The sequence below is a fragment of the Sturnira hondurensis genome, unplaced genomic scaffold (genome assembly GCF_014824575.4).
Source record: "Sturnira hondurensis isolate 20B ecotype Veracruz unplaced genomic scaffold, ASM1482457v3 Scaffold0020237, whole genome shotgun sequence".
In the NCBI taxonomy this organism is placed as follows: domain Eukaryota; kingdom Metazoa; phylum Chordata; class Mammalia; order Chiroptera; family Phyllostomidae; genus Sturnira; species Sturnira hondurensis.
The window spans coordinates 7361119-7384658 of NW_028092868.1; the positions used below are offsets into that span (position 1 = coordinate 7361119).

At 43.9% G+C, this 23540-nt stretch overlaps 1 protein-coding gene across 1 annotated transcript in view; it reads right to left on the bottom strand.

Moving 5' to 3' along the window:
* DOCK10 (dedicator of cytokinesis 10) overlaps positions 1-22755 on the bottom strand; it is a 225740-nt gene extending 202985 nt beyond the window's left edge. The window contains exon 1 of the mRNA XM_037029382.1: positions 22525-22755. Within this exon, the coding sequence (XP_036885277.1) occupies positions 22525-22647 (123 nt within the window). The 5' untranslated portion in view covers positions 22648-22755. The remainder of the gene's footprint in view (positions 1-22524) is intronic.
* Positions 22756-23540: the final 785 nt, after the last annotated feature.

The following is a 23540-nucleotide window of genomic DNA, read 5'->3' on the forward strand; positions in this document are numbered from 1 at the left end:
GGGCTTCTACAACATACACAAAACTTTTTAGGCTTTATGCTCACAAGGGCCATTTTTAACAACATAATTTGTACTTATCTAGAATCAATTAAACAGAAAAAGAAATTATGATATTTTGACATGTGTAAGAAGGCAAATACCTGGCTTAAAATCTAGTAGGTGAGGTTATCTAAATGTATATTCTTTCCCAAACAGCAAATCCTCTTCTTATATTTTTCATTTTCCAAGCTCAACCTCAAATTAGAACAACTAAAATTAAACCAAGAAAAGCTTTTGAAAGGATTTCCTAATTGAATCTCTCGTTCACTAATTTCATTTTTAGGAAAGGGCAAGAGTGAGTGGGTGATTCAGCCCAGCTTTGGGCCTTTCATACATGTTCCCAAGGCTGTATGTTAAGTGTAAGTCAAGGAGATCAGCGTAGGATGAGATTAGCCAACTTTTTATTATTTTTAAAGATAACATAGCCACAGGAACAAATCCCACTATTCATACTAAGAATCAAATATTACATGGAGAGAAACAGAAATAAGATTATATAGCAGTGAGAGAAAGACAGGCACACACACACACACACACACACACACACACTGAGTGAGTGATTCAGCTCTTTGACCTGCTATGCCATTTGAGGAAACATCTAAAAAAATTATCCTGCAGGAGTACTCCTATAGCGTGTCCATTTTCTTTTAGACTTCTACACTGTCTCTTAGTGATTTTTTTCCTGCTTTGTCAAAAAAAAATGTAAATAACACTGTCCAGCCTGAGGAGTCGATAATTGGAGATATGCCAACTAGTAAAAAAAGATAGCAAAAAGGAAATGCGGGCTTTGCTGAATGTGTTTAAGCTGCACGTCTCCTTTTAGACCTCCGACGACAAAGTGAGGTTAATCACTGATGACATCATTGAGAAAACTGAATCAACAAAGCCTCGTGTAACTGAGTTATCCAAGTAATCCTGGTTTGAGCTATCATTCTATTTATAATCGCATCTGTTCTCCCTAGTTCCTGCCAACAGAGAGCAGAGGCCACCCTCTGGTCACCAGCCCCCATTCCCTGCCTTTCCAGCCAGTTTCTCAGCGGGAATAACATGAATTCACAGTCCTGGTGGGTTGGCGCTCTAGGTTGGAGCTGTCCCACAACTCATGTTTGATTTTCCACAACAGAAAGGAAGCTTCAAGGAATATTATCCCAACATGTCAACTTGTTTTCCAAATATAGTACTCATACACTTTCAAAGAAAAACACAGAAAGTGAAAAATGATTTTGATAACCCTTATTTTTAACAACGTATGTGGTCTTCTCTATGTATTCTGCATATTCTATTGATCATGGAGACTCAATGTTTCATCTGTTTCTGAAGAGCTGGAAAGGAGAAAAACAGTGACCCCAGTACCACCGTCCCTTTCAGGACTGAAGTAGGAGGATGGATGAAATGAGCAGAGTGCAGTCCTTCTTCACCCTCACTCTCCCTTCTAATGGAGCATTCAGCTGGTTTCACAGAAAGGCTACAAGCTGCTTGTGGCCGGAGTAGGGGGAGTTCTAGGCCCTTCCAAGTGGTAAGGTAAATGAACCTGAAGCTCTGTTAGAAATTCTCAATAATTTATCTCTGAATAGCTATCCTTTTTCTAACCCCCTTCTCTCTGAATTGTTTAAGAACAGAGAGAAAACAGCCTTATGGTTTGGGGCCCTAGAGACCAAAAATCTAGCCTTTCGTTCATTGGGTTCTCTGTTGGGAAGCCCTCCGAGTCCCAGGACCCCTGCTATTTCGTGTGGGACTTTGAATGAGGAAAGGCTGTCAACCTGACCACACGATGGGATCGTTTCCTGAACAGATATGGAGAAATACCACACTCCCCACTTAACACAGACTCTGAGTTTCCAAGATCTGAAACAGACTCTCATGGTTAGCTAAAAAGAACACAACTGCGAATTTGCGGGTTGGCAACTTCAAAGCTCAAGAGAGTACGGTTTCATTTTTTTTTCCTGGCTAAGATACAAACCCTCAAGCCAGTCCCACTTCAGTGTCCTGTGCCCCTGCCTGGTTTTCTTCTTTAGACCCATTTTTGATACTCCTGGCATCTACTCCGTCTTGGCTTCTTCCGTTTGGTTCCAGCTGTTCAATGCCTACAATTTTCTGCCAAACACAGTGGCCTGCCCCGCACTTCTCAGACACCAGATCTTCCATTGTGAACCAGAGGGTTTATTCTCTCATGGCTGGGAGCTCATTCGGCAAACACAGCCCTGAGCTCTGGCTTAGGTATCAGGCTGGAATGTCAGGGTGACCAAAAAAAATGGAAAATTTTTAATGTTCAGTCCTCATTCTGCAAAGCACGGTCTACTTGATTTCATGATTATTAAGCTCTGGCTCAGCAGCCAAAATCTGACTGTAACTAAGGCAAGTTCCCATGCTTTCTGTCGAGCTATGTGACCAATCGACAAAAGCTAAACCAACAAGCTGGGGCCCTGAAGACACAGGTGTCAATTACAAGCATATCTGTGGACCATATGTTGTGCCTGTGCCCTAATTCCTTATGAAGCTAGCTCCGAGGCAGGCACAGAGACTCAACATATCCACAGCTGCCTGTCTAGGAAGGTGGAGCCCTCACCTCCATGGCTTTTCATAATTTGAAACTACCAAAAGTTTAATGTTATTTTTCTTTCCCATTCTAGAAGACTCACATTGATCATGATTTCCAAGTGAATGGCCTTGAAATCAATATCAAAGTACATAAGAGTTTTACCAGGGCAGCCATAACAATTGTAGCCATATGGCCGAGGCATTTTCTTGAGAAGATGACACAAGTTTATGTTCATCTGTCGTCAATGTACTCTACAGAGCAGAACAGATGAGTCATTGCAAAGACCAGATAGATACGCTGAACATCTTGGTGAAGCACTAGAGGACTAATGAGCTAATCAGGAAGCAAAAAGTGAATTTGTTGCCAAACAACTTAACCCAGCAACATATAATACTTTAAAAACAACTTTCCCTGTATTTTGTTTATTATGATCATTCTCCAAAAATTGTACTTTATTACGTTATTTGGATGAGCAAAAGTGACAGTGATTGCTGTGATGGGGGATTCTGTCTTCTGAGTAGAGGTAGCTAGCTCTTTTAAGATTCTTAGGGAGGGGGTGGGGGATAAGTGGAGGTGGGCACGTGGGGAGGAATGGGTTGGGGAGAGACTTGGCTTGGGGCAATGGGCGCACAGTGCGGTGTGTAGATGACGTGTGCTTGAGTTGTACACTTGAAACCTGTATGGTTCTGCAAACCAATGTCACCCCAATAAATTCAATAAAAAGGAAGACTCTAAAGGAGAGTTTGTCAACTTAATGGCAATCAAGAGATGATGTAATTCCATAAAAATGTGTTGTAAGTACCTCAACATGAAATGAAGGAAGCAATACTTGCTACCACTTGAGGATAATCTCCACCTTCAGAAATGTAGCTTCTGACACATACCAGAGGATTTCCTCCTAGTAAGGAAAATGGAATTGGGGTTGATTCCCAAGAATCTTGGGTTTCAGACATACTCACACTCCCACCCTTCTATGAAAACAACTCCACAAATGTGATGGAAGGCATATGTGACATAGACATATACCGTAGATATTCATTGGTCTAAAACATATCCGCAAAGATAAAACAATGCATTTCATTTCTAGAACTATAATTTGGGGATGGAAAATCCCCCCAACATCAAGGGGAGTTGGGTAAAAATCAAGGGGATCTGCTGGAGGCAAAGAGATTTGGAGAGTTTTGTCTTATGCTGAGCAATGAATGTGCCCGAGACCATAGATATCGAGCTCAGCAGCATCCTGTGTCCGTCAGAGAACCCAACAGTAGTGCCAGGCAGCTGGCGAAACAGTGAGGAAACCCTCTTTCATCAATCTTCCATTGCTACTGAGGCTAAGCAGATACTAACGCCTTCTCACCCCAACCTATAGCACTGCCTACCAATTCCAGGATGCTCATTTATCATTATTTCCTCACCCCAAACTGCCCTTGCTGTTTATTTCAATCAGTTGTGTTTGTTTAAGACACGCTGTTAAGGAAGTGGACAAAGGTGAGAAAAAGATAACCTCAGGAAAGGATTTGTGCGTGAAAACCCTGCATCCTTTAGGGTGGAGCTTCACTCCTCTTTGTGGTGAAGCCACACATCAAATGCTTGCAGTGGGTTCCTGCAAAAGGCACATCTATTGGTGGATTTCCACTTTGTTGAATTTGCAGTTTGATTTCCTCATTTAGTTCAGGCAGAAGGTAGAATAACGAGTCATAAGGGCTTGTTGTTATTGCTCTGTTATTTATTTCTCTCCCAGCTCTTTACCAAGACATACAGATTTGAGTGTCGGGGTTCTTCGGCATTCTTCAAACGACTCCTGGAGGTCCACAGTCATGTCAGTGTAGCAAAGCCCATACAGTTCCTTTGGGACACTTGAGCCAGTTGAAAGTTTACCACGTAACATGAAGATGAGACCCAGCTCTTAAATAATTTAGGCTGTTCTACCAAGTTATAGATAAATTTAAAACTTATTAGAAAGTTATTGATGGTAAAGTTTTACAGAAATTGATTTTCCATTTAGTAAGTAACAAAAGAATAAAAATCAAGTTGGATTCTATACTCAATAACATTAAATTGCATTTTCCTAATTATGATTTTTCCTATTATGCCCTAAAATGCATAATATTATAATGCACACACAGGGTATTCTACAATAGAGTACCTAAGGTTGTGAGTCCTGGAGCTTGAGTGTTATCTCTACCGTTTAAAAGTGCATAGTCTTGAGCAAGTTATTTAACCACTCTATGCTTGTCTCTCTTGCTGGGTCAAATTGAGCTGCTTGGACACTCCCATAGGTGTCCTTCCACCTGTCCTTGAAGGCAAAATATGACCAATAACACTCAAATATGAAGGGTGAATTTTGGCAGCCAGAATCCATACAGTTGGTTCCCACACTCAGCTCCCAGTCACAATCCTGACTGATAGCAATCCTGTGATGGTAAAAACGAGGCTTCTTCTCTATGAAACTCACTTGCACAACCACTTATTTTCATACACGTGTCTAATTTAACTGTTAGCCTAAAGTCAAAAAGAGTGTTCTAACATAAAAACTATATATTGCCATCAAAATCTGTCTCTGGAAAAATCTGAGACTTTGAAATTACTATGTGCCTTTTAGACTGGGTATTTACTATAACCCAAATGGAATGTGTGAGATATTTTTACGGTGTATAATTTAGTTTGATTTAAATGAAATCATTTGCGCTAGAAATGCTTGAGCCAGGAACCTCTGTGGCCCAAATGTCCCTTTTGTCCCTAGATTTGGGCAAAATTTCAAATACTTGGCATTTTCTTAAATGGAGACACCTGCTTGCATTTATTGTTGTGAATGTCTTTACGGAAATTTTACACAGGACATGTATGTGGTGAGTGATGAAATCCATACACCTGATGCTGGAAGGGTACTGTTCCTACTTACCAACATAGGTTTGAGAAATCTGCTAACAAAACTTCAACATACAACTTAAATACATTCAACAAATTTCCTCCTACAAAACTAATGATCATCTAACCGTTACTTTTGATACCCTAGCTGGCATGAACTCAAGTATCCTAAATATATGCCACATTATCAGTGTGAAAATGACACAAGAATGGCCAGTAAACATATAAAGAGATGATCCACTTCACTTGTGAACAACGAACCCCAATGAGAACAGCAATGTGATTGATACTACCTTTTGTCCAACAAATGGAAAAACTCAAAGTCTGGCAAAAAGTTCACTATCAAGGAAGTGGTGGAAAGGAAAGTCTTTTGCACTGCTGGTGAAAGTGGAGAGTGAGTTTTTGGAGAACGACCTGGAAGTACAGGGAACTCTCTAGGGAACGGAAGAGCTTGGGACGAGAAGAGGCTGAGGTGTGCAGATGTGCCACTCGCGGACATTTCCTGAACACAGCTTCATGTTCATTCTTGTTTTTAAACAAATTTATTTATTTTCTTAATTTTTATTTATTTATCTTTAGAGGGGAAGGGAAGGAGAGAGCGAGAGAAATATCAACATATGGTTGCCTCTGGTGTGTCCCCTGCTGGGAACTGGCCTGCAATGTAGGCATATGCCCTGACTGAGAATCAAACCGTGATCGTGTGGTTCGCAGGCCCGCGCTCAATCCACTGAGCTACACCAGCCAGGGCTCATTTTCATTTTTTAAGGAGCAAATATATATTCTAGCTGCTCTTTCCACATGTGAAATATTTCATAATTGAAAACAGAAAACCAGTATTTGCCACAGGTTGTGGGTATCCAGTGCAGTCAAACTTACTGGGCTTTGAGATTAAGGAAGGATTCCTTAAGGACATGAATAGTAAGAAGTATCTGAGGAAGAAGAGGAAATGGAGCTTTCTGAGCTGGGGAAGACCAACCACAAAAGCCAAGGGCGTATAGGTGCATGTTGCACGCCAGGTGCGCAAAGGTGGCTACTAGGCCTTTGAACCAGGCAGCAAGGTGAGGTTGAAGTTTGAAACTATTAGATCAAAAATCTTTAATGTAAACAATGGGGCAATTTAATGCTTACATATTTCCCCCAGCAAACTAGGTAATTTATAAAAAATTTAATTTATTACATCATAATTTATTGGAACTCATTGAAACTACAGAAACATTTAGAGATGGTTCAAATGCTCAGGAGCTAAAAATTCCAATGAGCGATGATAGCGTGTGCACTTTAAAAAATAAAAAAAGCGCATTTTCTGTGCATTTTTTCCTCATAGTCACATTATCTCATTGAAAGGCAATAATTAAAACTGGCCCTTTAAAAAAAGCATAGAACCTGAATACTGGGCTATTATTTCCAAATCTAGGTACCAGTAATGTGTAAAGCACCTAAGTAAGGAAGAAAAAGCTAATGCTATATCGCTCCTCTTGTACTATGATGTTTAATTTCCCTTCCAAAATGACATGGAAGGGTTAGTTAAAAGAACTTCAAATACTTTTATGTTATAATAAAAGTCTCTGACTGGTGGGGTGAGAGAATAACTAAATCATTACAGCAAACAGTAATTAGCGTATTTAAGAAGTGCTGTAGAAATGTGGCAGAGGAAGAGACCATTTGCTTACAGACTCAGGGAGTCTGTAACAGGTGAAGGAAAAAGTGGGTGCTCTTGAAAGGCAAGTAAGAATCACACAAGAAGAGAAAGAAAAGAAGGGGTAGTCCGAGCCACTGGGGGCATCCAAGGGCATGGCATACATGGGAAACCCTGAGGGGTTATGGTGTGGAGAAGGCTGAGGAAGATCTTACCAGAAAGAGAGGCAGGACAGGAAGTTCAATCCAGGCGCCGTTTCACCTCTTGGGGCGGTGAGCAGGGTATCAGCAGCACTCAGTAAGACCCGCCCCTTGCTCCAACCTGTGCCTGTGATGTAATGCAGGCTAAGAGTGGAAAGTGGACCACTGTGTGGGGCGATCAAAGACAGAAAGGTGACTGGTTAGAAGGCTCGGAAAGAACTCCACGGACATTGTAAGAAGCAATCTGGAGAAGAAACCCTGAGTTAAAGATTTCATTAGCCCACATAGGTGAGGGAGATGTTTGAAATATTTAGGTGGAAGAATCGCCAGCCCTTGGGGCATGATCCGACATGGGCTGGCAGGGAGTGGAAAACATTAAGCATGGTCTCGATTTGAGATTAACTGCAACAACTCAGAAAACTCAGGAAAAAAGACAATGAGATTTTGTGAGGCAGGAGAATAGGATAAATGTGTTAGACGTGGATCCTGTTGAGTTTGGAGTGATTGAGAGACTCCAGAATAGCAACGTCCACGAGCAGAGCTCGGCTGCAGCATGCTGAGCTGAGACAGAGTTGGAAGCATCAGAGCTTGGTGGGAGGCGACCCATGTGGGGGGCTGGATCACGCAGGGAAGGCAGAGAGAAGAAACTCCAAGGCTAAACCTCTGGTGAACCCCAATAGGAAGTGGTTCATTTTTCCTCAAGGTGTCCCATGACCTGAAAATATAGTGAAGAATTCTGGATCAACTCTTCTATGACCAAAATGTCCTGAGTCTCTGCTGATGGATATTATTTAAATGCCATTTGGAATAAAACTGCTTGTATTAAATGGTTCATTTAACGGTTATACGATAAGAGGTAAAAGTTTCAGCCTATCTTTCTGAGTAATGGCCATTGAATCTGCATACATGAATTGCAGACAACTTGTCTGATCTTAACACAGGGTATTTGGTCCTGCCCACCAGGCTCCTTGGATGCTGGAGAATATGGAGAAGGAAGTTCAGGGCAGGAGCTAGGAGTTCTACCAGATCAAAGCTATTCTCATATAAAAAAATGATGAGGCCTGGTCAGAGATGAGGCCCTAAACAGACTGCACACAGCATTCACATTCCCTTGAATGCTCAAAGGAGGTCCCACTGCCATCACCTTTGGTGACAGCCTTTTATCTACTAAGTCACAGTGCTGCTCATACGAAATGCCTATTCCTAGGCACATGGGCATTCATTGTCAATGGATATGGACATAGCTTTAAAAACCCTTAGGTATGTTATGGTTTGAGCCTCATGAGAATGTTGTGTCTCTTTATTTTACTAAAATAAAAGCTCAGGTTTGTTCATTGGATCAAAGGCACACAAATAAAAAGGGTCAGGGTTTGGACTGAATTTCGATCCTCCACCAAAGACTCCCCCCCACTTTGTGTCAAGATCAGACAACAGGGAAGGTTTGCTCCTTTTAATAATCCTTCTAAGTGTGTTTTTGGTAGGTTTCCCAAAGATGTCAGACCCTGATCCCCAGAACCTGGGAATATGCTAACATTCACAGAAAAGGGGACTATGCAAATGTGACCAAGTTAAGAATTCGAGATGGAGAGATTACCCTAGATTATCCAGGTGGCTCAGTGTCATCATATGACTTCTCTACAGGGAAAGGAGGAAGAATAATGAGTTAGAGGGATGCACCACATGACAGGCCTGACCCAGCATCGTTGGCGTTGAGAATGGAGAGAGTGGGCTGTGGCTAAGAAATGTGGGGGCCTTCCAGAAGCAGGAAAGGCCCTCAGTTTACATCCAGCAAGGGAACAGGAAACTTGGTCCTAGCCACAAGAAACTAATCCTTGCCAACCCTGCGAATGAGCAGAACACAGATTTTCCCCAGAAGGCTGCAGAAAGGGGCCCATCCCTGAAACACCTTCGTTTTAGCCTGGTGAAACCCTATGCAACTTCCTGCCTACCACTAAGGTAGTAAGATAATAGAACTGTGCTGCTCAAGCCACTAAATTTGTCATAATGTTTTATGGCAGCAATAAAAATCTAGTGACTGCGTTTGTATCTCTACAAAGTCACAGAGGCCCAGACTTAGTCAAGTCGTGATCACTTCAGGACACTGACAGATCACATGCCATCATGCCAATCAAAGATGTCATGTCAGTTTACCGAACTGACACAGCCCAGGGACACAGCTGCTCCCTCCCCGCACTTGCAGACCAGAGGCAGACATTTCTACCTGCTGCCAAATGCAGGACACACTGGCAGCAAAAGACAGACAGCACCGACCTCACATGCTCAAGAATGAAACCACACGCGAGTTTATAAGTATACGCACATCTATTGAGTCTAAATCTTACCCACTTTTACTGGATAGCCTCATAGAAACACGAGTCAATTCCAGACATTGATATTCTAATACTAAATCACACCGTGACTGCGATGGTGCACTGGGTGGAGGGAGAAAGCTACTGGGCTGGAGATCAGTCACGGCCTTGCTTTGGGGACCCTGGCTGCATCCATTTAGACCCACCCATGACTCAGTTCCTTGGCTCCTTTAGACCAAATTGTCCTTCAGTTCTAAATGTTTGCGGTTATAGGACACCAGGAGATGTGTGTAGCATCATTTCTTTCTTCCTATTCACAACATATATTCCATGGAGAGTTGGTACACAAGCATTAGGAGCAAGAATCTTTGGACAGAATTTAGCTCGAGGCACTTAACAAGCATTAAAAAGTTAAATATTCACCATGAGCTTATATGCGAAGTGAGTCAAAGAATATTTTTGTGAACAGACAAATGTTTCAAATAAACTTACCAAAAGCTGTTACCCGTGGGTGGTAGGGTTGTGGGTTATTACTGGCGCTTTTCTTCATTATTTTTTATATAATGAGTTATTAATTTAATAAAGGAACAAAAGTATAAAAAGTACAGATGTAAAAAGAGAATATTAAATGAAAATCAAAAATTAAAAAAAGCAACGACACCACCACCCAGGGTCATCACGATGCTCTAAAACAGAGTCAGGGAAGCTCCCTGACCTTCATTCAGGAGAGACCAGGAGTTTTTAAGAACTAAAACAGCCCTCACAGTCCCTGATAAAACCCTATAGTTCTGGTGATTTATTAAGGGTTTTCTTGACAGTACAAACTGCTCTCCATCACGGACTCGGAATGGACCGTTATTGTCACAACCCTGTCGCCCACACTTCCTGAATTTTAATCAGTCATTTTCTGTGCCCCGAGCAGAGCTTTATTCTGCTGCAGACTCATGACTGCTCACAGCATCACCGGGAAGGACAATGGCATCCCTGGCCAAACAGTGAGGGCTGTGTGTGCCACTGAGGAGCCCCCAAGGTAAAGAGCTGGTGTTGGAACGATGATAACACCTATTGGTGTTAACGGTGTTAACGGTGATAACACCTATGGCCGAATCTTATTGATTTGAGAGTAGGCATTCATGCCAATGAACACGTAGTTTTTAAAAAACCTTTGAATGGCCTTTCAACTGAACTCCACTTAGTTTATTTCACTTCAATTTGTTTACTGCAAACCAGCCACTTAGATTTCCTTTTGTCTAACCTGTACTTTAGTCATCTCCAAGGGCAACACACTTTCTTGCATTTAATAAGCACTTAGTAAATATCTACTACATGCCAGACATTTTTCTGCTTCGAGAATATGGAAACAATAGCCATGGTGCCTCTCTTTGAAGGTCTCTCAGGATATTGAAAATGTGAGGGCAAAACCATACTTCAGCCTCCTGGCCCCAGAAAGGCACTGGGGACAAGTGTCATGTGGATTGTGGTGAAGTACGCCAGACATCAGACTGACTACCAGCAAAGCCATGATAAGTTACCTCCGGTGCCACTAGCCTCCCATTTCTACAGTATCTTTTTTGTCCGACGGGACCAGTGCTCTTTCCAAGGCACACCGCTGGGGAATTCACTTTGTTGTGAAATGAAGTCAAGGACCATCTTGCGTATCTAAGGTTCATGTGTAATTGCTAAATGAAATACCCTAGTCCTTCTTACGGATCTGCTTGCTAGGAGCCCAGTCTGGGAAGGGGGACTCTGCTGTCTTTCCAACACGCCAGAAATCACACCATGGCAGGGACTCATTACGATACCTTTCTCAGGTGTGAGAAGGTGTCAGAGGCAGACACCAAAAAAACAGAGACAGGACACAGAACTAGAAAATGAAACATTCTTGTTGCTTTTCGATGGCAGAGGGGATGCATGGAGCTTGCAGGGCAGTTCAGCCTCTCCCTGCACTCACCTGCGTTCTGGCCATGTGGCTGCTGAGGGGCCCATGGTGCAGACACGGCGCCAGAGAGCTGCAATAACAAAGGTTGCACATGGGAACCAAGAAGCTCCCTCTTCAAAGCTGATGGGTCCTATGGTTCTCTCCAGAAAGGCAAAGAGGAAGTGAGACCGCGTGCGAGCCTCAGAGCCTGCCCCAGATCGGAAGAACCTGTCTTGCCTGCCTTTGTCTCCACTGACTGTCTTTTGACCACTTCCAAGCAGCCAGCCCCCTCCCTGGGTGTTCAAATGGACACTCCCTTCATCACACCCTCTGATAACCACTGTATGCTTCCATAGTTGTCACTGGAATACGAATACATTTGTAGATTATTTGCACCAATTCTTCCAGTGGCTAAAATCAGATCTCTTAATAATGGTGTTATTCAAGTGAAAAACATTAATCTTCTATTGAAACCTCTTAAGAAGAATAAGACCACCTAAATTTTTAGAAAAAAAGCATCTTTGAAGGTCTTAGTATCCAACCTCCCTGTTTTAAAGGTAAGGAAACTAACTCTTCCACCCTCCAAAAAGGGACTTGACCAAGGTTACACAGCCTGGAAAACACTGCTTCCTAATGATAAAAAGATACATTTTTCTAAGTGATGGCCTTGACTTCAAAAATTGAAGTTAATGAATGAACCTTCTCTCTTAGCTCTCAGAAAGGTCCTGAAAGAAACTTGTCTATGCATTTTGGTTTGCCAATAAATTTTATTATTACCAGTGATATATACAAAAAATTATAGCTATGTATACAGATATGCTTTAGAGCAAAGTAGAAAACTTTTCCTTTGAAGATAAAATCCTCTTTTGAATAAAGGTCTGATTTTGAATAAATGTAAAAAACATTAAAAATAAATAACTTCAAATGTTAGTTCTCCATATTTGAATCTTCTTCTTCAAAGATGTCATTGGGTTCCAACATCACTTTCATTTTTTGTGAAGGTCACTGGGCTACAGTCAATTTCCATTTCCTCATTTGAAAGAACGATGACAAAGGGGTGCTTAAGAACTAAAAGCAAATAAACTATGTGTGTTCAAAGTTCATTATCATATTTCACTGAACAGTAAATTTTGTTAAGGTTTTTGTTTGTTTGTTTGCCAAGTCAAATGTTCATGCCTGGGATCTTTTTATAGAATGTGTGATTTAAAAGGCCAAAAGTCCTTGCACTTTGACAGTCTGAATTAGTCACTTATATTGGTAATCACTAAAATAATTATGTGAAGAAAAGCTCATTGTACTGACCATAAATGGTACCCTCTTTTTAAATAGGCCTCCTCTCCAGATCCTATTCTCAAACTCTGCCATTTTGGCATTTCCCTTAAATTAAAAAGCTGCCAAGCTTCCAAATTCTACACGTCAGGGAAGGAGGTATGCTGAAATTGAATTACAGAGACTATTTTCACATTTAGCAGCATAATTGCAGAAACTTTTGATAATTTGGGTTCATTAATTCTTATAGTCTCAGAGGCAGGCATTTCCACTGTAATTGCAAAATACCAACATTTTCAAGAGCAAGTGTTTTTCTCGATTGCTGCGAACTCACTCACAGTCATTACATGTTATTATCTCTAACATCGTTTAATGTAGGTCACCACGTGGAGTCCGCCAACCACCGGCATTTCTTTCCAGCCCACTGACACTTCTGTGGGAGATAAGAGGCACACAAATCTCACTTTGGCGGGGGAGGCTTTCTCATTTGCAAACGTGGACACCAAAATCCAGACTACTACAAAGGGCACTGTTGCAGCTGTCACGCTGCAACCCAGCCACTCCATGCTCGTGGTGCCAGGAAGGTATTTCTATAGCCTGAGAATAATCAAAGGCTGCCCTTTTAGGGTTAAAGGAGCCTTTGTTTGCAAAGCTTAACCTGCTCTGTTCCAGGCCTGTCCTTCGTAAGTGACATTGCATCCAAAGTCGGTGCCACCCTCCAGGTCCCGTGCTGCTGAGAGGTCATAAATGAAAAATTGTTAAGCAGAGCAAAGGTAGCCACACTATTCTTTCACTAAGAAACTGCTACAAACGTCTTCCTGTGGCTAGCACTCTGAGGTTTCCTTTTTTCTCCTTGTTCTCTCACATGGATGCTAACTGCCTGTTTAATGAGACCTGCCTGCCTGCCTGGTGGAACTGGTCAGCAGGGCGGAGCAGTCCCAGAAACACACAGACTGACTGCGTGTGACTCCTGGGTCTGTCAGTGACTCATCATCTGATCTGGGGCAAGTTCCTGATTCCTAAGTATCTCTTTCTTCATCTCTAAAATAGGAATAAAAATCCTTTGCCATAGGGTTGTCACGAGGCTCAGAAACGATTGCATAAATAAAGGACCCAGCACATAGGACGTGTCCAATAGCTTTCTATATAATTGCGTTTCTACTACTTACCAAGTAGACGGTGAATATGACTCAAGGAACAGTATCATTAGCAAATACTGACAGCCTGGAAATTTTTGTCACAATTCCTGTCTCCCACTGAGTCAGTGCATCCAGCCCACTCTCCTAACTTTCCTCGAGCACCTCATTTCCAGTGAGAAGGGAGATCTCTCGGCCTCATTTGCATGTTGTAGATGAAGAATCAAAGTGGTAAAATAGACCGGTTTCTGGCTGTCAGGGGTCCTCTTATTGAAGGCAAGAAGGTTGGCAAAGAGAAACAAGAAACTGACTAAGTAGAAAGATCAGTGTCGGCAGTAATAAGAGGCCAGAGGAAAAGGAAGCAGAAGATTGGGAAAGAGCAGACAGCGGCCGAGAGAGGCTGGGGGAAATCCTTTAATGTGGTGACTCAGGATGCCCTTCCAGAGGAGGTGGCACTGGAGGAGGTAACACTGCAGAACATGAAGGACTGAGAGAGAGGGAGAGGCCATGAGTGCTTGGGCAGAGGAAGCGTTAGTGCAAGAACCAATCATCTAACCCGCTAAGTTTACAGATCCGGGACCTGAGACTCCCCAAAAGGAAGGGACTTCTAAAAGTGTCACAGGCCAGGGAAGGACTTCTGTTCTCCAGACTCACAGGCTCTGACACTTCCTATACCAGCTCCCATTCATTGAACATCCATGTGGCCAAATTACCAAAGTACGTGAGACACCTCACCCTGGATAGTGAAGGAGAGGAGAGAGCAACCCAAGACAGGGGAGGAGGAGTGCCACTCAAAGTGCCCTGGACCACATGACAGCAAACGGGCAAATCAAGGCCTGTAACTCCATGGAATCCCATCCTTAGGACGTTCAAGTATGAACAAGAGAAACCATTCTTTTCTGAGACTTCACGAGTGTAAGAGAAAAGAAACATTTGCACCATTTTATGATTCCAGAAATCAGACTTAATGGTATAACCAATCATTTTCCATGGGGTAGCAACATAAGTGGTATAAGTCACTGAGGAATCACCACTGCATGTCCGTCATGAGTTGGCGAGATTCTGTTTTAACATCCTCTGGCAAGTGGGTTAACACCTGCTGCATACAGCGACACATCTTCAGGGCTGTGACCCCTGGCAAGACCTTCAGCAGCTTCAGAGTGCAAACATTTCATGTACTTTATGGAAATTTTTTTCTTAACCCAGAAGTTTAATTTAAGTTCACAGTACAATGAAGGTGCTAGATGAAGGAGGAAATATAACACAAAATAAAAGGGACTTCCCTAAAGTTCCGTCTCAATGAATCAGTCCCATTTTCATTCTTAGATGGTCTAAACGTTACCTTTGCCTCAAGGGACTCTTTCAAAGAACTGCAGAATAAATCATTGTAATGGATCCTCAGACAATTGCCTTCCTTGACAATATATTGCAAAAATATGGCTAATGCAGCTCAGTTCCGTGTTTCTCAAATTTTAATGTGCTTGTGAATCACTAGAGGATCTTGTTAAAATGCACTTTCTGATCCAGTAGGTCCACAGGGATCCAGGCAAGGGACTTTCCTAGGATCCTGGATGTGTCTAACAAGCTTCCATGTGATCCCTGCGCTGCTGGCCCACGGAACACTCTGAGCAGTGAGGGTCTATCACTGCCTCATGCTGTCCTCTGTGAAAAAAAAATCACAGAAATGATTCCTCTCATCTCTTGAGTCTCAGTACACATTAAAATTAAACGTGTCTAGAGCAGATTACCTTCTTGTATCTCATGGACCTCTTAATCTCATGGATAATCCTGTTTTCCTCTTTGACTCGGCTACTAGGAAGTACGTTTAGCAGGACTATAGGGCTTCATGCTCATGCATTTTACCTACTGATCTTACTCCACTGGCTTACTCTTGGCTATATCTAACTTTCTTCACATTGCTTTTTGTTGTTGTTGCTCATACTGTTTTTTACCTCTTTACATACTATATTTTTGTTATCTTATATTTAGCTTTGTAAGATACTTAGCATCCCTCCTTCAAATGTGATAGGATGTAAGTAAAGGATCCCAACGTAAGCCAGTTGAATGAAAATATGTGCTCAAGAACACAGAATGCATCAATAATTCCTGGGCACTTGCTGGAGCGGGCTGAAGTGACTAAGCATGAAGAGGGGGCCAGTCCTAGAAGAAAAGTGGACTTGAGAAGACTTAACCTCACCCCTCTCTCAGGGTTCACTTATGATTTTGCCAGGTAGACGGCACGGGCATGGCTACATAAGCTTAGGCTTTAAGGACTGAACAACTCAGCCCCCAGTTGCCTTGAGAATGTCTAAGTATTACGGGGAGTTGGAAGAGACCCTACGGAGGCTTCTGATGGCTTCACACCACGGATGTGAAAGCTGACAGGTGCTCTCAAATACCTGTGGGAAAGACATAGTTCTTGCTCCTTAGGCAGAGCTACGGATCAGAAGGCCACATCCTCAAAAGTCAGCTCCTCACGTCTTCCAACTCCGAGATGCTGTTGGAAGCAGCTACCACAATGAAAGGTTAGCCCTCTGCTAGTTACCGTCAGGTTACAGAGGAGATCACACGTCAGTCACTTTGACACTATGCCAGGCACTTTGTAGGTTGTTGAAAAATGATTTCTCATAGTACATTTATGATTGCTCTCTTCTTGTGCCAGGCCTTACAGAAAAGGGTGAAGAAAAGGCAGCCAAAAACCATACATGTGTACCCTGTCTTGCTGTTTTGGGACCCAACTAGATGTTTTCTGGATCCCACGGTTGTTACCATTTCTTTTTATAGTTGTTTCCGCCATGCCCTTGAGAAGTCAAAAACATTAGTCAACATAGTCAATAACATTCGACATTAACCTAGTAAACTAAGTCTGTGTTGACTTCTTCATCAGGGAAGGGACTTTCCTCATATGGAAACAAATGCGTGATTTCTGCTCAAGTCTGTGATGTCTGCTAAAGTGCAAATACCCTTGGTATGAAAAGCCCTTCCCAAGATGGAACAACAAGAGAAGACTGTACTGTGAATGCCAAACAAACAGGTTTCACTTCGCACATTGTTTTAAACTGTAAACACTGACAGTAAAACAAGTGTCTCATTTTTGTTCAGTCCACTTTTTGCATCTTTTCCTCTTATCCTAGCACCTGACTTTTGTAACATCTAGAATTTCTCACTCATTTTTCCAAAACCCTTCCCACTCCATTCAAGTATCACAAAGTTCGGAGGGAAGGAAATTCTTTCTTCTAGGAATTCCTCCTGCTCCTATAAAAATGTATGTGTGTGTGTGTAAATGTGTATATGTAATGAATATATATGTGTATGTGTATCTATGTGGGTATATAATGAATATATATAATGAATATATATATATACACACACCCACACATATACATATATACTTCTCAGCCAAAGAGCTTTGGTCTGTCAAATTTTTTGCCCCTTATTCAAAGTTCCGTAAAATACCAAAAATTGTGTCATTGGTGAAGAGAGGAAGCTGGGAAACATCACATCAAAGCAAGGACCCAAAATTTTTCTGATTGTTGAAGTCAGTAATGTCCTCTCTTTACTGCTAATCCTTTCCGGTGGGTAGGGAGGGACAAAATCTTCGGGTACAGCCCCTTCTGACAGGATGTTTCCTTTTTAAAAGACGTTTATAAAGTGAAACACAATTTACAATGAGTTGCAGAGGAAATGTTGCTGTCACAAAAGAGTAAATATCATGCATGTGTTAAGAGCACACGGAAATGAGTGATAGGGTCTGATCTAGGGAATACGTAAGTTTAGACCCGGCGATCCTGGGGTCCCAAGCAACCCCACCAGCCTTGTGCTTGCTCTCCTTCATCTGACCCCCCTCGGCTCTCACCCTGTTACTCAAAACCTTCCATGACTCCAACTCGCCCACTCACATTCCGTAAATAAAACCCCACTTCCCTTAAATGACAGAGGTGATGGGTTAGTAAAAACTAATGTATACTTTTAAAATTATTTTCTTCTGAAATTCTATCAAAAAATACACAGGGTCCGGCACAAATATGGCCCCTTTTTATTACAAAATCTTTTATTACAAAACCATAAGCATGCTGTAACATAACAATATCACGCTCAAGCATACCATACGGCATTTCAGGTGAAATGTTGAAATTAAAACTATAAATTATTACACCCATTTTATTACCCTACCAACCACACTCAAGCAGGCCTTACTTCTGCTGGACCCTGTATACACACAAGTGTACAAATCCTAGGTTTATAGTTTAATGAAATATAGAAAGCAATCTAAATGAACAAATCAGTGTGAGTACAAACATACTTAATACATTTTAAAAGAAAGGCTTCATATACAAAAATCTCTAATTAGTAGTAATACAATTTTGAGGCCACATAGTATGTACGTTCAAGCAAAGTAATAAAACACTCAAGTCCTAACAGGAGGAAATTGTTTCTAATTATTTTCAAACTGAGATTCTGCTCTAGAGAAGCTTGTGCTGGGGGACCACCATGAATGGCGCATCAGCAAATGATGTAAACTTCACTCCACCCTGCCATTGGCCTTTGCATGAGTATGATTCACTCATTGTGTATTAAAAAAAGTTTCAGATAACTAAGGAGCAGATAGTTCTCTTTTCAAAATGTATGGCTTTTTTCATAACTGTTCTTTATTTTATTATTGCTTCCTTTTTCTTTTTAACAACTTCGTTAAGATATTTTTGACATATAAAAATTCCATGCATTTAAGGGTACAACTCGATGATTTGATCTACACATACATTGTGAAAAGACCACCACAATCAAGTTAAATAACTTATCCATCACCTGTACATAGTTACCATTGTGTGGGGGAAGACTGAATTAAAGACTGATCCTCTCAGAAAATTTCAAAGACACAATACAGCATTGTCAACTATGGCCAACTCTGCTCCATGCCGTACATGGGCCCTCCAGAGGTCAGTCATCCTGCATAACTGGAAGTCTGTACACTCTGGCCGACATTTCTTCATTTCTCCCTCACCACTCACCCTCAATCCCATCTCAGCAGTCACTGTTCTACTCTTTGCTTCCCGGAGTTTTAACATTGGATATTCCACATATATGTGTTGTCATGCAGTATTTGTCTTTCTGTGTTTGACTCATTTCACTTAGCATGTCCTCTAGGTTTATGCGCATTGTTGTAATTGGCAGAATTTCCTTTTAAAGGTCTAATCATAATACATGCATATACACATATGTATGTTGCACACATGTGTATATACAACACATATTTATATACATATTCATAAGTATATATGTGTATATATGATGCACATATCACACATACTCATATATCATATATACACACATATGCTTGTATATCATATACACACACATATATATCATCTTTCCTTTATTCACTCATCCCTTCACAACGTTTAGGTTGTTTCCACATCTTGGCCAAGGTGAAGAACGCTGCAATGAACAGGGCAGTGCAGACACCTCGTTGCAATCCTTGTGAAGAAGGATGCGAAATTAGGTGTGCCCCCCGCAGCAGTGTGCCTTCGCAGAAGCCTACTACAGAATCTTGGGTTAAATGTGAAATCAAGTTTGCCTTGGCACTTCCCTCTCCGTTCCCCAGCAACTGCTCTAAAATGGGCTCCCTGGTCAGCGACCTCACTCAGCATCCTTCGCTCTCTGCTCTGTGTAATCCAAACACATGCGGAAGCTTGCTTGTCCTGTGTGCATGTGTGTGTGACAGGGATGTAGATATATAGAAACAGGCACTCTCAGAGACCAAAACTACCTTATTAATCTGACAGTCGCAACCATTCCTATTGGATAAAGTGGAGTCCTAAACCTACAACAGTCCCTTGGTAACGTTCTGGAGCATTTTGGTCCCCAAACAGGGATTTTGGAAAGGACACTGTATGAATCTAGCAGTGAGACAGGTTTTCTCAGCCGAACCTCCTAGCGCCCCTCAAATAGTTTTCAATAGATGACAACGTGTCCCAGTCAAGCTGTTCTACTCGCCTGCACTGAAGTGGGTTAACCAAAATCTTCCCCCACCCTATTAATTTTACCCCTTGACAATCAGGACTCGAAGTACCCAACCTAATGAGTCCTAAGGGACTGCATCAGTTTAAACTAAGATCAGCAGCCACCACACAGTCCAGTGACAAGGCTTGAGGTTCAGAAGATACGCTCTGCCACCCAGAATCCCACGGAGTTTGGGTGCCAACTCAGAGATCCCGTCACTGAACAGCATGGGGCGCAAAGTGCATGTCTTCTCGTGGCCAAAATCACCGCCAGTATTGCCTGACTGGATGGGTGAGATCCATGAAATGCCTGGGCAAAAGCTAGTTCGGGAGTGTTGGCCAAGGTGCTGAAGCCAGCAGAGGGAGGCAGGAACACCTTTGCCAGTGAATCACCCCCCACCAANAAATAGTTTTCAATAGATGACAACGTGTCCCAGTCAAGCCGTTCTACTCGCCTGCACTGAAGTGGGTTAACCAAAATCTTCCCCCACCCTATTAATTTTACCCCTTGACAATCAGGACTCGAAGTACCCAACCTAATGAGTCCTAAGGGATTGCATCAGTTTAAACTAAGATCAGCCGCCACCACACAGTCCAGTGACAAGGCTTGAGGTTCAGAAGATATGCTCTGCCACCCAGAATCCCACGGAGTTTGGGTGTCAACTCAGAGATCCCGTCACTGAACAGCATGGGGCGCAAAGTGCATGTCTTCTCGTGGCCAAAATCACCACCAGTATTGCCTGACTGGATGGGTGAGATCCATGAAATGCCTGGGCAAAAGCTAGTTCGGGAGTGTTGGCCAAGGTGCTGAAGCCAGCGGAGGGAGGCAGGAACACCTTTGCCAGTGAATCACCCCCCCACCAATTCATTTTAAGATGTTGAGCTTATTCATTTTGACAAGATACCCTAGGATTTCAAATACAGTGTAAATTTGGTGAAGGTAATGTGTGTATGGGTAGAAAGGTATGCAGGATGCATATTCTTTATAGAAACTCCAGCAGTACACAAACTCCAGAACCCACTTAAAAACAAAAGACATTTAGAGCTGTTTATTCCACTTGAATGTGACTTCTACCTTCACACTTCTCTCTCAGATTATTACTGACATTTGCAAAAAAGAATCGATTGCAAAATAAAGCTATTGTAAATCAAATGGCAGAAAATGACATAGCCACAATCCTGAATTCAAAAGTAAAGATCATTTTCTATGCACGCCTAAAGATTTCCATATTGTTTCTACCTTTACTCAATTTGAACCTTTTATTCAAATGCTTTTTTTTTTTTTTGGCAGCTTCTCCTCCGTGCCCTGAAAGCGTGCATGCTGGTACCAGAACTGCAAGGTCTGCTAACAGTTGAGTCACCTGCGAATAACTGCAGGCTGCACCCAGTGGTAAATGAAAGCGAAGGCCTTTCACACTGCCATGGCCCCCACCCATCCTGGCATCTGTCGCCTCCTCCCCCTGCCAGGCAATTAGCTTCCGTTCTGCTCAACTTCCTGACCTCTAGCTTTAGAGAAAAGCCCTGGCTGTGGGAACTGGCTCTGGGTCGCTCTTGGCTCCCTCCTGATGGGTGACTGGCACGAGTAACACTTTCTTTGACACTCTTAAAAGAAGCCCAATGATGTTTCCTGGCAAAAAGGAAATTGAAACCCACAGCGTGGGATTCCGCGCCAGCAAAGCCTGGCCAAGAGGGCAGTGTGGCTGCTGAGCCCTGGTCTTGCTGGAAGGCTGTTTCCTTTGGCTCCCCTTTCCCTCCAGGGTGGATTTTTTTTTTCTCTTGACACTTCCAGCCCAGAGTGTGACACCTACTGGAATTTATGAGCAGCTGAAGAGGGACGGATATGATTTGGGCATCAGGCGAGAACGGCTGGCTTCGGCCCCAGGATTTCCCGCGGAAATCACCCAAGACTTAGAAGGCGTTTCAATAAGGAAGTAACCAGTAAAGTGATCTTGGCGGGAGAGCCCCGCGAACATCTTAGAAAAATACCAGAAATCACTGGGTACTGTGGAGATCCACGCCTCCTTTAGCGCGTTCCCCTGGCCTCTGTGGAGTAATATAAGGTGGTCTGCGGGTATTTCCCCCGTGGAGGGAGAGCGATGCGAAGTACAATAATTTCCCGGATAACGTTAACGTGGGGCTCCCCAGCTTTAGATCCCGCGAGGACCTCGGACCACCACCTCCCTTTATTGCGCACTAGTCGCGGGGCTGAAGGAGATGCGCAGACCTGTGAACCGAGTCCATCGGTGGACTCGGTTCAGCAGATACCCCCACCTCCTGTGTCCCTGCCACCTCACAAGCTATCGCCCCACGAGGCATTCCCGCCACCTCCCCGCCGCCTCAGACCCATACGGATCCTCTCCCACGCTGCGCCTCTGCTGCCCGCGCAGCTGTTCATCCGAGTGTCCCAGGTCCCCAAACGCGCCCCGGTTCTCACGCGTCGGTGGCACTGCCTCGCGGAGGTGGCGCCAGGGCACGAGCTGAGGCGGCGCAGGGGGAGTGCGGGGGTGGTAGTGGCAGGGGCAGGGGCCCGCTGGGATCTCGCAGAGGCCGGCCCCGGGGTCCCTGGCCACCGGGGGCGCGCGGCGAGGCGCGGAGGACGCGCCGCACTCACCCGCTGCTGCTGCCGGCTGCTGACGGCCACCGCGGCGGCGGACGCGGCGCTGTGCCGGAGCTCGGCCGCCTGCCCGGGTCTCAGCAGGCTCCGGGTGAACCTGCGGGTCCGCTCCACGGCCATCGCGGGCCGCGCCGATCCCGCCGCGGTCCCGGAGTGCGCGTCCCTTCGGCCTTCGCGGCGCCAACCTTCTCTACCCACAGCCGTTCAGGAAGCGGAACTCGGCGCCTTTCCCCCCCTCTTCCTCGCTCTACTCACTAGAGGCGGGTTTTTCTCTCCTGAAACCCCACTTCCCCACCCCCTCCTCTCGCAGAAGCTTCTCGACGACTTTCCAAACTCTGCTCTCCTCCCGGCGCACGCGGCCAACTCGGCGAGCGGCCCTGGACCCGCAGTTGCGCCTTTGGAGCTGGGGGTGCACGGCGCACGAGGGGTGGTTCCAGCCCGCGCCACCCCCGGGCTCAGCTGGCTAGCCGGGGCTGTCACCACCACCCCAGGGACGGCAGACGACGGGGCTCCGGGCGGGGCCGGTCCCGGCCCTGCTCCCCATTTGGTGGCTCCTTTCAGGGTTGGAGCTCTGGCTGCGTTTGCGAATTTAGCTCATACCAGCCCTTCGACGTCTCCTTTGCCTGCGGCCCTCACTCAGGGCCTTGGAACAAGGTTCCAAATGCATACATGCCTCCCATTGGTATTCACGAAGCGTCTACTATGTGTCAGTTCACACTGCTGTGAAAACTGGGGAGAAGGAGAGAGACTTGCCAGCCCCACCTTAAGACTGTGTGTGGCTCTTGTATTTTGGTGGCTGTGGTAGAAAGCAGCAAATAGCCAAGGTAACCAATGAAACGATACTAGAATGTGAACAGGGGAGTTTAGATGAAAGAAGGCAGGAAATCAATACATCAGGGTAATGTGGCGGAAGAGTCTGGGGTGGGGGTGTGACATTGGAGGGGGTAAGCAGACTAGAACCGACCTGGAGGGTTACTAGGTCTTGTGGGTCAGGGATAAATGTGGACTTACAC